General features: G+C 42.0%; 1 protein-coding gene and 1 long non-coding RNA gene across 2 annotated transcripts; one reads left to right on the forward strand and one right to left on the reverse strand.

Moving 5' to 3' along the window:
- Positions 1-455: 455 nt before the first annotated feature.
- On the forward strand, positions 456-7,663 carry LOC148189304 (uncharacterized). The gene is made up of 5 exons (XM_088078572.1): positions 456-1,317; positions 1,905-1,959; positions 2,076-2,159; positions 2,289-2,534; positions 3,190-7,663. Exons 1-5 carry the CDS (start codon positions 910-912, stop codon positions 3,717-3,719), a joined length of 1,323 nt encoding a protein of 440 aa, XP_087934698.1. The 5' UTR covers positions 456-909; the 3' UTR covers positions 3,720-7,663.
- Positions 7,664-7,935: 272 nt separating this feature from the next.
- Positions 7,936-9,167, reverse strand: LOC148189305 (uncharacterized). The gene is made up of 3 exons (XR_015776707.1): positions 8,922-9,167; positions 8,297-8,451; positions 7,936-8,190 (listed from the first exon to the last, which is right to left on the reverse strand). It is a non-coding gene; the product is annotated as an uncharacterized LOC148189305 (long non-coding RNA).
- Between the last annotated feature and the right edge of the window lie 3,247 nt (positions 9,168-12,414).

The following is a 12,414-nucleotide window of genomic DNA, read 5'->3' on the forward strand; positions in this document are numbered from 1 at the left end:
AGAGCTGCGGGGCCTTGACTGCACAAGCCCGGCAACGCTGACCGCAGGGCCAGGAGACAATGAGCCGTCTGCCTCTCACTAGCAGTGAATCACAAAGCGCTGTGACAAATATCTTTCACATCATGTCATCCTGAGGGTGGACCACTCACTGATAATCCTCCAGAAGGAAACAGAAGCAAAGCATCCAGAGCAGGAGAAAAAATGTGTGTGTTATTTTGTCCTTGGTGTCACAGAGGTTTTGTCTAAGTGGTGTGGCTCTTCCTCGTGGCAGTAATGAGCTCTTTGTTAACATTTAGATGTGTGTGTGCACATGGGTTCAAATGCAGCACATTATCTTGCAGTTGTGCGTCTCTATGGTAAGAGCCATCGCCATGGCAACACCAAGCAATGAGTACCTTTTAAAAGGCTGGGCTCCTCTCTCTCTCTCTCTCTCTCTGTCTGTCTTTTATCTGCTCTCTGGCATTTCTACCTATTTCAGCCACAATAGGCAGCTGGCAGACAGAGAGGATGACTCAACGGGAGGATTTGTTAATATCTGTTCAACAGATCTTTATATCCTGCAGTCTGTTAGAGAAGAGTGAACTCTGTCATTTTGTGCCACAGCGGGACATCTCTACTCAAAGAACATCTTTGTGATTTTCTAGCAAAAGGATATCCTGACAATCAGATGCCGCCCTTGTGTCTCTTTTCTGGAAAAACTGATTGTTGATGCTGATTTTATACAAACTGAGGCCTACTGAAGACGATATACAGTCAGGTATTATGTCCCCATGAGGAAGAAATGGAAAAGTGGACTTTTTTCATGTTCTCTATCTAACTGGATGTCTCTGAAAATATGTGGACAAAGAGACAGGATATAAGATGTTCAAGGAAGTAAGGGCATTTAAAGAATGTATTTAATTGTCCATAATGTCAGTGAGGACGTTGTATCCCAGGAGAAACCTCAAAGAACAGAAGCACGCGGATGTAGAAGCAAAAAAGTCTAACAGGCTGGACGATGAGGATAAAGACTGTTTGCAGCTGCTCTCCTGCTGTCCTGCTTGCAACCAGGAGCATGACATCGTCCTGCTCCTGCCGTGCTCTCACACCATGTGTGGTCACTGTGTAGCAGCTGGAGAGGGAACAAGGTCTAATGTCGGCCTGCCCGTCTGCTCTGTGCCGTGCCCACGCTGTCGACATCCTGTGGAACTGCCATGCTGGACCTGGTCATCCGCCACTTCCTGTCTCCCAAACCATCCCATCGTGAGCCCTGTTTGTGTTCACAGGCAGACAGGGACAAAGGAGGGAGCACCTGAAGACTACCCTGAACATGCTCAGGTGAGAGATCCAACCCCATATACTCATATAATACATGCAGTAACATTGAAGCCTTGCAGAAAAAAATGCTGGTGTGCACTAAAACTAATAATAAGAGAAGCCAAAATAAGTAAAAAATAGGAAGGGTAGACATTTCACATAAAAATATTACATATATATTTAAGTATAATACTAATAATAATAATAATAATAATAATAATAATAATAATAATAATAATAATAATGTATAAGTATTAAAATCCTAAACTGTCTGCTGGCCCATGTGAAGGTAGGCTGTAATTTGTCAGTATAAAAATGTAAAATGTAAATATATCATATAGAGACCTACAATAAAATGTATACCCAGCTAGCATTTTTTTAATTTATTTTTAACATATCACATTACATTAAATTTTCATTCATAATCTCAGGTCTCAACAACATGTTCTGAATGTTGCTTTGAAAATGTTTTTTTCCTTTTTTCTCATGTTTCTTCTCATGTCATGTTTGATTTATTTTGATTTGGTGAAAGAGACTTTCATTCTATGTGACCTAAAATATGCCACTGCTTTGGATTTACAATTTATTTCTATTTTTACTATATTTAGGAGGACAAATCCTGCCAGCATGTAGGTGACATGACAGCACAGAGCTGTTTACGCGGTGAGTGTGGTGATGTATTCACAGGTCCAAACACTTTCTAAGAATGACTCTTTATCTATACGATCTGTAAACATGGAAACCTACAGAATTGTGTAAACTCTCCCCATTTGGCCCAGGCTCCGATGCTGCCAGTTCCTTGGTAGCACCAGTTGATGGCGCTGTAGACCTGCGAGAGGACGAGATGGAGCAGTCGGTCTTTGGTCAGGAATCATTCTTGATGCTCAAACAAAATACATTTAATAAAGGTATAAAATATTAGTTATGAAGGTATGGATTATTATAATAAAAAGGCAAAACATTCTCTTCCTGGGCCCTCTGTTCTGCATTAGGACTACATTTTGCTCTGGACCCTTCAACTGTCCCTCCATGCCTCCATGTTTCCAACTCCTCCCTCACCGTCACCTACCAAGGCAAGAACCCTCCTGGCCCACCTCCAGACAACAAGACCAGGAGATCAGTGACCTCTGACCCCGGGGTTACGCTGGCCCTGCCCCAGGTCTGCGCTGACGTTGTCATTAAACGAGGACAGTATTACTGGGAGGTGGATGTCTGTAACAGCTCTGTCTACAGGATCGGTAAGAACTCTCTCGGTTTGTTTTGGTTGGTTTGATGCCAGTGTGGTTATTGCTTCCAGAAACCCTCACTGTTAGTCAGCAAGCCTGTGCTTGTTTAAAGCCACACTCGCATGTATACACACATGCACACGTCATCACACACAACTTCATAGTCCATAGTGCCACCAAGTGGTTAAACCTTTGACAAACAGTTGATCAGTGGTTAAACATCGGAGAAGTGATTTCCATTCTTACTCATGTTACTGGAACAAGCTGTTCCAATATCTGCAGCTCGGGTTTAACTTTATTTCAACATGTTTTCATTCGTACCAAATATTAGGGATTGCCACTGTACAGTTTTGAAAGAGAAACTTCAACCAATGAAAAGAGTTCAAATCAGACTGACACTGAAAATCGTTTTATTGTTGATGTAATTGATTGTAGTGGTATTGATATTGTGCCTTTCCACATTACCTTAAACTGTAAATGCATTTTGCCAAATATTCCTACATATCTTAGGTCTTAAGACGTTTTTCCCCATCGCATGTATGTCAAAAAAGTGTTTTTCTTCAAAATTTCTGAATGTATTTCAATGTAGCTTATATATTTTATGTTTTATTTAAAAAATATACTTGTGCACATTAAATATGAAATGTCACTTCTCCGTCTCTCTCAGGAGTGAGCTCACTGGATGGTTCTGTTGGCTGGTGGCTTGAAAGGCAGGGCTTATCATTTTATGCAGTGTATGATGGGAGCCGGGAGCCACTCTCCACTGTCCCGCCTCAGATCAAAACCCTTGGGGTCTTCCTCAACATTGGAGGGGGAGCCCTGAGCTTCCACAACCCTCTGACCCGAGAGCATCTAGCCACGCTGCCTACACGCTTTAACCCTGCTGGAGTTCTACCATCTCTAGGCTTAGGCCAGGGTCGACTGAGGCTTCACTGTGGCCTCCCCCCTCCTCCTCATGTGTTCCTCAGTAAGGACTCGGCCTATAGGCGACCTTTTGGGGCTGGCGGAGGCCGGTGGCAAAGGGAGATCTGCTTCCAGTCAGTGAGGAAAGTGATACAGAAGTTTGAGGAGCTGGCTGTGTCGGACTCAGACTCAGGCCTGGTGTCCAGTTTTGGATCGTCCTCCACCTTGGCTTCCCTGCCAGATCTCGGGAGTTTTCCCTCCGGGCAAGCAGGACATGAAACTGTGGCTGAATAAGAATCTATTCAATGGAAGCATCAGAAACACACCCACTGCTGCTCTGAGTGTTTTGATCTTTGGCTGTCATTTGAAAGGCTAATTTTTCATCTTGAAGGACTTTTGGCTGCCTTTTCCCACTCTCTGCGTGACCCCGGACCTGCAATTGACTCTCTCCCCAGGACGCAGCCCTTTCTCTCAACCAAACAACCCCCGCTGGTTTGGGATCGGGCCAGAATGAGTCCTCCGCAATGTGAAGTGTGAGGAAAGGGTGGGATTTTAGCAGTGGGACTCCTTGATTTGTCTCTGTGTGACCGTTGTCAGACAGTAGGGGGTCCTACACTAGTAGTGCACACGTTCTTGCATGTGTGTATGAGGGCACAAGTTCTGCCCTGAGTGTGTGCGTTTGTTCAGTCACATTTTGGCAAGAAGGAACAATGTATGAGCGGCAGGGGGTGAGATGACGAGGTGTGAATACAGTGACACCAGCGGTGTTGACACAGAGCGGCGAGGACAGGTGGTAACACGGGTTTGTCCCGCGGCCTGCCCTCGATAGGACAGTAGAGCTGCCCTTTGCTGACCCTTTGAAAACCACAGGACTCCCAAAGACTTCAAAAGGGGCAACAGAGAGCAGGAGAACAGAGAGAGGGAAAGAAAAAACAGCATGCATGAATTTAAGACAGCAGGTGATGACCTGGTAAAAAAAGAAATGGGCAGAGAGGGATTCCCAAAAGCTTTCATGCCAAGAAGCTCTGAATAGATCAACTGGTTCAGGCCACAACATCTGAGAGTTTGTTCTAAAGTGGTACTCTGCTGCTACTTTACATCCGAAGTGGTGATTACTGATTACAGAATAGTAAGAGAGACACATCAGTTGTCTTGGCACATTAAAGGTCTAGTGTGTAAAATTTAGGGGCACCTATTGGCAGAAATTGTATATACTATTCACAACTATGTTTTCATGAGCTTATAATCACCTGAAAAGGGGGATCATTGTGTTTTTGTTACCTTAGAATGAGACGTTTATAGCAACCAGACACAGGGCCAGTGTTTTACAAGTCACAACTCTTAATTCTTTCCACTCAAGTCTTGAGTCAAGACCTAATTTAAGACTAAACTTGTATTCCTTAGTTTGGAGTCCTAAACAAGTCATAATGTACTCTTACATAAAAGTAATGCTAACATAGAATTTGCAAAAATCACAAATGCTTACTAAAATTTGCATTTAGTTGTAAGAAAGTTACTCCACTTCTAAGCGAATGTAAGCTAAGCATCAGCTCAAAGAATGTGTTAATATTTTCATAGACGACTGCACTGTTGTCCTTCCATGTGTGCATAGATAGCCTACACATCTGAACAAATTATCTTTGGTATCATTTTTTTTTCCAAGTGGCGCTCATTAACGTAATGTTAGTTCATTATGGTTCTCTCCTGCAACTCGACAGGATGCTGCTGGATTGGTTCATACAAAGTGGATCATCTGTGGAGTTAAGTGTTGATCTGCTGAGAAGTAATTGTGTTTACATTAGTTGATTCAGAAAATTAAGGAAAAATAATTGATTTGTTGCACACTTTTTAAATTACATACTTTTTAATATTTGGGCTTGGGGGAAGAAATCAACTAATTTCAAGTCAAACGGTTCCAGTCCAAGCGAAGTCACATGTCACTGGGACAAGTTGCAAGTCTTTTTTTGATTTTGTCGAGTCTACCCAGTAATGGCAGTGTCAGCAGTGGGAATCGGGCCAGTTGATTTTATTTTGGATTCTGGGGCGTCATTTAAGTTTCAGCCAAGTTGGGCAACCAGATGCGACCCAACGCATTTCGTCTGGCTTGCCAAATTTAGATCAGTGCTGGGCCAGATCATTTTTGACAACGGTCCAGTGATGGTAGTGTTGGCAGCTGGAATCGGGCCAGCTTATTTGGCCTGATTTTGAGGCATCATTCATGCCAAGTCTCAGTCCGGACGCCGCCCAACTTATTTCATCCAGCATGCCAAGTTTAGACCGATGCCGTACTAAGTCAATTCGGCTACCTGGATAAAGCCATCAAATTTGTGACTCAAGTGTGACTCGAGTCCACGCCTCTGATACGTACATATGAAGTGAGTCCTCTTCCAGGGAGTCTGCCATGTTGTTATACAAGAAGCCCAGAATGGACAAGCAAAACACTGGCTCTAGATAGGGCCATTTGCGTTTTTGCATTTCCGTGACGGCCACCTTATGTTCTCCTGCATGCATGGCACACAGAGAAGTTTAGATTCTGCAACCTCACCATTGGATGCCCCTAAATCCTCCACGCTGGACCTTTAAATGATTTAAAAACACTTTAATGGTTTTTTCTCTGCAAATTAAACCTCCTCTTGTGCCTCTTCTTCATTGGCTTTTAGCTCCACACACCATGGTTTTGCATGTTAGACACAGATTTAGTTTGAGTGATTTTGGCAAAGGAAATAGTGAAAGTATAAACTTTTCCTCATTTATTCCTCCATTCCCGAGGCTCCAAGCCCCATTTGAAGAACCACTGGTGCCGTATACTTGGCATGGTCGATGTTCATATTCTCCCAGTGACCACTTATGATTAAGTAGTTTAGGCCCCATCCCCATCTTCTCCTTTCTTGCCTGATTTTCTCTGACTGTGTTTGCCTTTTTGGAGGGTGCAAACTCCAAGACAGACCAGCCAAACTGTAAATTTCATTGTAAGACGAAAGAAATACTCGCAATTAAAACAAGCATCAGTCAGTAGTAGCAGGGGCACAGCGGGGGCACTTGTGTTCTGAGGAAGAGTAGCAGTGGAGCCTGGCCAACTTTCCATTGAGCATCATTCATTTCAGGCATGCACGAAATCAGTGAAGCAGCGGGTCAGACTCATAATAAGCGATGAGTCAAAGAGAAGCTTGTCAGACTGTCGCCTCTCAGACCACTCATCAGAATGACTCCGTGTTGATGTTTAACGGTCGAGGTATTTACCGCGCGAGTAAAAAAATGCGTGTGCCGTGACCGCTTTTGGCGCTGCGCTCTGTGCACATCTATCGGCTTTTAGCAATAAAGTGTGTGGAAGCAATTTGACTCTTGTAAACAGAAATGAGAGGGGCGAGAGGCAGATTTCAAAGAGCCCAGAGGAGAGAGAGGGAGACGGGGAGTTTTCCAGGAAGGATGGATGAGAGTTGAAACACGTTGTGCCATGTGTGCGCGTTGGGCAACTTCTACTGTATTTTTAGGCTTTCTGAACATGAACTGTATGGCAAGGTATAGTGGTGGATTGTAACTATATTTACTCAAGTACTTTAAGATGAGTATTCCCGTTTTATTTATTCACATCTTGCACTGCACTGTATTTTTTATTCTCATGTTAAATGTTCGTTTTTTAAAACTTTTTTAAATATCTTTTATTTTACTCTTTCATGTGTTTGTATATCGTCTTCTGTTTTTCTGTCACGAGGGTGTGTTTGTTATTTATGAGAGGGGAGGGGGTGGTGCAAAACGGGGACGCACTGTTAATACATTTTAAAGCTCTGTGGAGAGAGTTATATTTTGTTTTGGCTTTGGGGAGGTACATTCAACTTTAAGACTGGTTGTATTTTGTATTTTTTTGAATACTGTCTGAACCACCAAAACCACAAGTGGGTTTGAAAGGCTTGTCTTCTTTTAAAATCTTCAAAATCACAGTGTTTATCATAGCCAGAAAGTGTAAAATATGGTTATTTATGATGAAGGGAAAATCATGCATTCCCAGCTTTTATTAAAAACAAAACAAAACAAAGAAGTCACAGCCACCATGCTCTCCAATAAAAAAAAGTAAAGTCCTGAATGCCTTTTGATATCTCATGTGAAGCACTTTGACAGCACTATTGTTGAAAGGTGAAACAAATAAACTTGTCTTTCCTTTACTTTTATAGCCTACTCCACACATTTCCAAAGGGAAATATTGCATTACTGTTACATTTATTAAACATCTATAATTAGTTGTTTTACACATTCATATTTTACAACGTCAGGTTCAAGGAAAACTATATGGTAACCTTTGGGGAGCGTCAGGACAAACAAACAAAAAACTGAAGCCACACCTGAGCTAAGTAAATTCCCTTAGGCCTATTAGAAAAGGACCTAAATACTTCTGATACAAGAGTTCATAAAGCTCATATGGCGCCATTTTATCGTGTAATGCACTTTTTTCGCAGTCATTTAGTTTTATTTACATTTGTACACTATTGTTTTGCTACACGTAAAAAAATAAATAAATACATTGAATACTTGAATACTACACTGCAGGACACTTTCCAAACCGAACAGATCTGATGCCCCACAATGTAGAGAAGCTGTTAGGATTTGCTGTGGTGACAAAACATGTGGTGACAAAACGCAAGACCAGAAAACAATGGGGTAAAAAGGGTTTATTGTAGAGTTTGTTGATGGATGAAGTTGGCTGATTTCAGTGTTTGGGAGGGCACAGGTGGTGGGAGGCTGGGTGGACTGTGGCAGAGGCGCTGGAGCTCTGAAAAAGAGCAAATTGTCATGGATCCAAAAAAACAACAATGATTCTTGCAGCTAGCTCAGAATAAACTTCAACAAAAACTTCACTGGAGATGAGCCAAAAGTACCACTGAGAGATTGAAAAACAATTTGGCAGCATGGAAAAGTGAGTCCAGGCCTTTTGTGCTGCAGTTGATGAGTGGAATAGGTGGCAGGTGTGCTGCAGTTGATTAGCAGCATAAGCAACAGAAGTGCATGCAGAACTCAAAGCCACGCCCAGCCTCTGAAAGCACACAGCAGAAAAAAACCCACCAATAAACAGACAAAATCCACACGCAATGCTCGCAATGCTGAAATAATAATATTTTGTCAATCCACTTTTTCTACAGAAATTAACGTATTTATTGGTGACAAACGATGCAGATTTCTTCCTACAATGTAGGTCCTCACCCAGAGGTGTCAAAATAAACCAAACACTCATTTGGAGATCGCTTCTGCCCGCTAATTACCTGCAGTAATTATTATCACACACTCCATCATCATGGATCGCAATTCGGAAATAGTGATTGTGAGAAAAAAAGGTCTGCTTTTCTCTCCAGAGTTTCAACTCTGTCTTCAAATTGATTCCTTTTGTATGAATAAACATCAACTCTGCAAGACTTCTCGCATTTGCATATTGAGTGTGGGAAGAAAGGCCCTTTTCCGTTGCAGCACAAAATTAGCTTTACAACTGAGCGGGTCGCCTCTTATTACCATTATTATCAGCATCAGCATAACAGTGGCTGCAGGAGCATCACGCGCGTCTTGTTTTGTTGCTCTGGCAGCTTTTACGGCTTGCATTAAATAGAACATCCTGCCTTTATGCAATGACAAAGATCTCAGCTCCTGCAGTGGATGCAGTTTAGTTATTTTGGTCTGATTATTTTTGGCGTGAATGATAGTAAAATGAGTTCCCCTTTTTAGATGTCTGCCTGTGATACAACCTGTAAATGCGCACGAGTCAGGAATGCAGCAGGAAATGCGCAATTAGAGCCAGAGTTTGGCTTATCTAAACATGAGTCAGGAATAATTGAGTCTTTGAGATGCATTTCCAGCAAATTAATAGAGAAGGTCACATATGGAAGCTTTATACGGTTTTCGTCTTATTCATTGTGATTTAGTTGCAGAAAATGCATGCATACTCTGCAAAATGATGTTTTTAAAATTACTTTTTAATTATTGCAAAAATCACACGACTATTTAAGTCTAATTGTAAATACTAAAATATGTCATGCTTGTTGGTGCTGCAAGCCTCCATGTGATGAGGAACAGGTGGTGCGTGTGTGAGAGGCACATCTGCCAGGCTATCATAGCTCACTGGCTGAATATTCACACCTCCTAGTCCGACCAGCAAACAGGATGCGGTCCCTAGTGAGTGTGCGCTGTGTAGTCAGACAGACAGATTAGTGGATGGTGGACGAGGGGGGGGCTGATACTGTTAAACAACCCGAATTTATGACCTGCAAGTCGGGGCGTCTGACAAACAAGCGCAAATACACAGCGCGCTGAAGTATCCATGTGCGTATCCATCCAGCTACACCATTCTGCCATTACGCATGATTTAGAGCCGATACCCTGCTCATTTTTACGCACACATGCACTCACACTCGCATGCATGAGAGCAAATTTCGATAATGTCCTTTTAATGATGTCACATTTGGGTCTGTAAAAATCTGTTGCTCCATGTTTCTTCCTCCATGCCAGCACTGGTTTTTTTTTTATAAAAGGAACTTTGCCTCTGCTTTTAATTGAGTCCTGGTCGGAAACGAGTCATAAAGTGTAGTCCACGGTTAATCGATTTTATTGGGCTGTAGTCTCGTGTTTCGTGACTTTTTAGAGATGACTCCAGATGAGTTCACTCTTCTTTTTTTCTGCAATATTTTTGCTCGCCCCCCATAGCTCCCCTCACAAGATTCATACTAATAAAGAATAAACTAATTCAGAATAAATGAATTCAAGATGAATGTGTTGTTTTGTGGAGACAGATGTACTGAATAAAAGATTATGAGCATAATATGGCCCTATAAATTACTCAGTGGAGTCTTAAAAATCTAGGACCAAAACGCGTAAAACGGTTGAATTCATTGCAAATAATCTCACTAGATTTTACATGTTACACTCAATCATATAAACACAATGAAAAAAATCAATAACATATTATGGAAATCTGTATATGTGCATAAACAGTAAGCTATCCCATTTTTTCGGTTTGGCCTTTTTCGGACTTTAAAAACTCCGAATTTCAATGGGAATTCTGGCAATTGTATGTTGTTTGCGCGCCAGTAAAGTAAAATGCACGACGCTGCTACTTAAGACCGTTTTTCCCCGAATCCAAAAAGATTACACTTGGGTATACACCTTTAAGAATTGCATATAAATATTGTCTCCGTCTCCGTGCCATTCCCAGGCTTTCGCCAAAAAATAATTACGCAGCTTGAAGCAGAGAGGGCCTTATACGAGTCTCAGGTGAGTGGTTTGAATCACAGTCTCACAGCGGGAGAATCTTGTGTCATGTTTTGTTTTTCATACACTGTCTTGTAATAAAGTAGAGTTTTGAGCCCTCTCAGAGTTTCAAATCATGCGCCGGACGCCTCCAATACACAAAAACACGCCGTCGTCATCATCCCAGTGGGGCTATAAGTGTACTGGGTTTTTGTTAGCTCCAATAGACAATTTACCATCCAGTCTGCCTAATGAATCACCGTGTGCAGCACAGAAGAAAAGTGTCGCTTATCACCCGATGATTAAGTGCAAACAGCCCATCATCGACTCTCATTGCAGCTTTCGGAGGGAGGAGGGAGGGGAGGCGGGGGGCGTGAATCTCCACACCCGGATGGAAGTGGCTCCCACAGGCCACATAACGTGACACATGCATAAAAATAACACCTTGCGCTCGCACCTTGGCCTGCACTTTTGGCACAAAAGCGATGAGATTTGGCACTTTTTTACGTGATATTTTGGTAGAATGACAGAGTTTAGTGTCTCTTGGGTGAGATCAGTAGTCTGTCTGTTGACTAAGTAGGCCATAGAGAAATTTAAAAAGTAAGAAAATAAACAACACTATTGATTTGTCGCTCTCAAGTGGGGTTTGGAGACTTTAATGGGAACAAACAACAAAATAAAGTACATTTTATTCTCACAAATTCACTTTTTGAGCATGTTTTCTATGGAGTTTTGAGTTTGGCAGTGTTATCATCATCATTACATATTATCAAAAATCCCCCATCAATCACTCCTTTATTCCAAACATCTCAGCCATGTAATAAACCTGACCTTTGCTGAACTCTGTGAAATAAATCACCCCTGAGTACCACTACAGTAATGTAAACTTAAACCACAGAGCGTTTGTTCTGGACCCCAAGGGACCACTATGAGGAGCTGGACTGTTGCTCAACTGCTCTGTTTTGGTTGATGGGAACATTTCCCAGATCTAAACAGGCCCTAATAAATATCACTTGTTCTTAATGCCGGGAAGCTCCACAATGGTCACAGTGAGTTTTAAAAGATTTGAGGTTAAACAGCTTTTGGCACCTGTATCCAAGTACGAGGGTCATAATAAATGGGGTTTTAAGTAGACCCGTCCAGGTAGGCTTTCAGGCAAGCCAAAAGCAACAGTTTTTGAGGTCTGAAGGAGGACAGAGGGTTGCAGAGGGCCAGGACAAATTGAAGCGGGTTGCCTTGAGGTATTCCAGCTATTTTCATTTGTTTCTGTTAAGTCACTTAGGTCTCAGCTCCCAACACACTTGAAAAAATAGACGGCGCAGCCAGCCACAGCAGCAGACACTCACACATTCCTTACTGTACATGATCTGGAGATTCACACTTTCTCTCCACGGGAGCACTGATGTAGTTCTAAGTCATCGGTGTCAACCGACTGAAGTATGGCACAAAGTACTGAGCAGATTTTTTAGGTTTTGTCATTGTTGCAGAGCGCCAAAATCAGAGCAATGATCCATTAATCTGTGGAGGTTATGTTAAATAAAAAATGAAACAATATGGGTGCATTTCGTACCAAATACCACCACTATAATAACTTTTTCCTTTCATCTTGGTTACATCATCAGATAAACTCAATAAAACCAGTAAACAAAGAATGTGCCACAAACTTTAGAGATAAAATCTTTGTTTTGCTCAGTGAAGTTAGTTTCCGGACCACCTTCATTTTTTTAAATTGATTGAATTTGTGAAGACAAGTTGAATCATTACA

This window comes from Plectropomus leopardus, chromosome 6 (assembly GCF_026936395.1).
Source record: "Plectropomus leopardus strain MGB_pleo_1.0 chromosome 6, ASM2693639v1, whole genome shotgun sequence".
In the NCBI taxonomy this organism is placed as follows: domain Eukaryota; kingdom Metazoa; phylum Chordata; class Actinopteri; order Perciformes; family Serranidae; genus Plectropomus; species Plectropomus leopardus.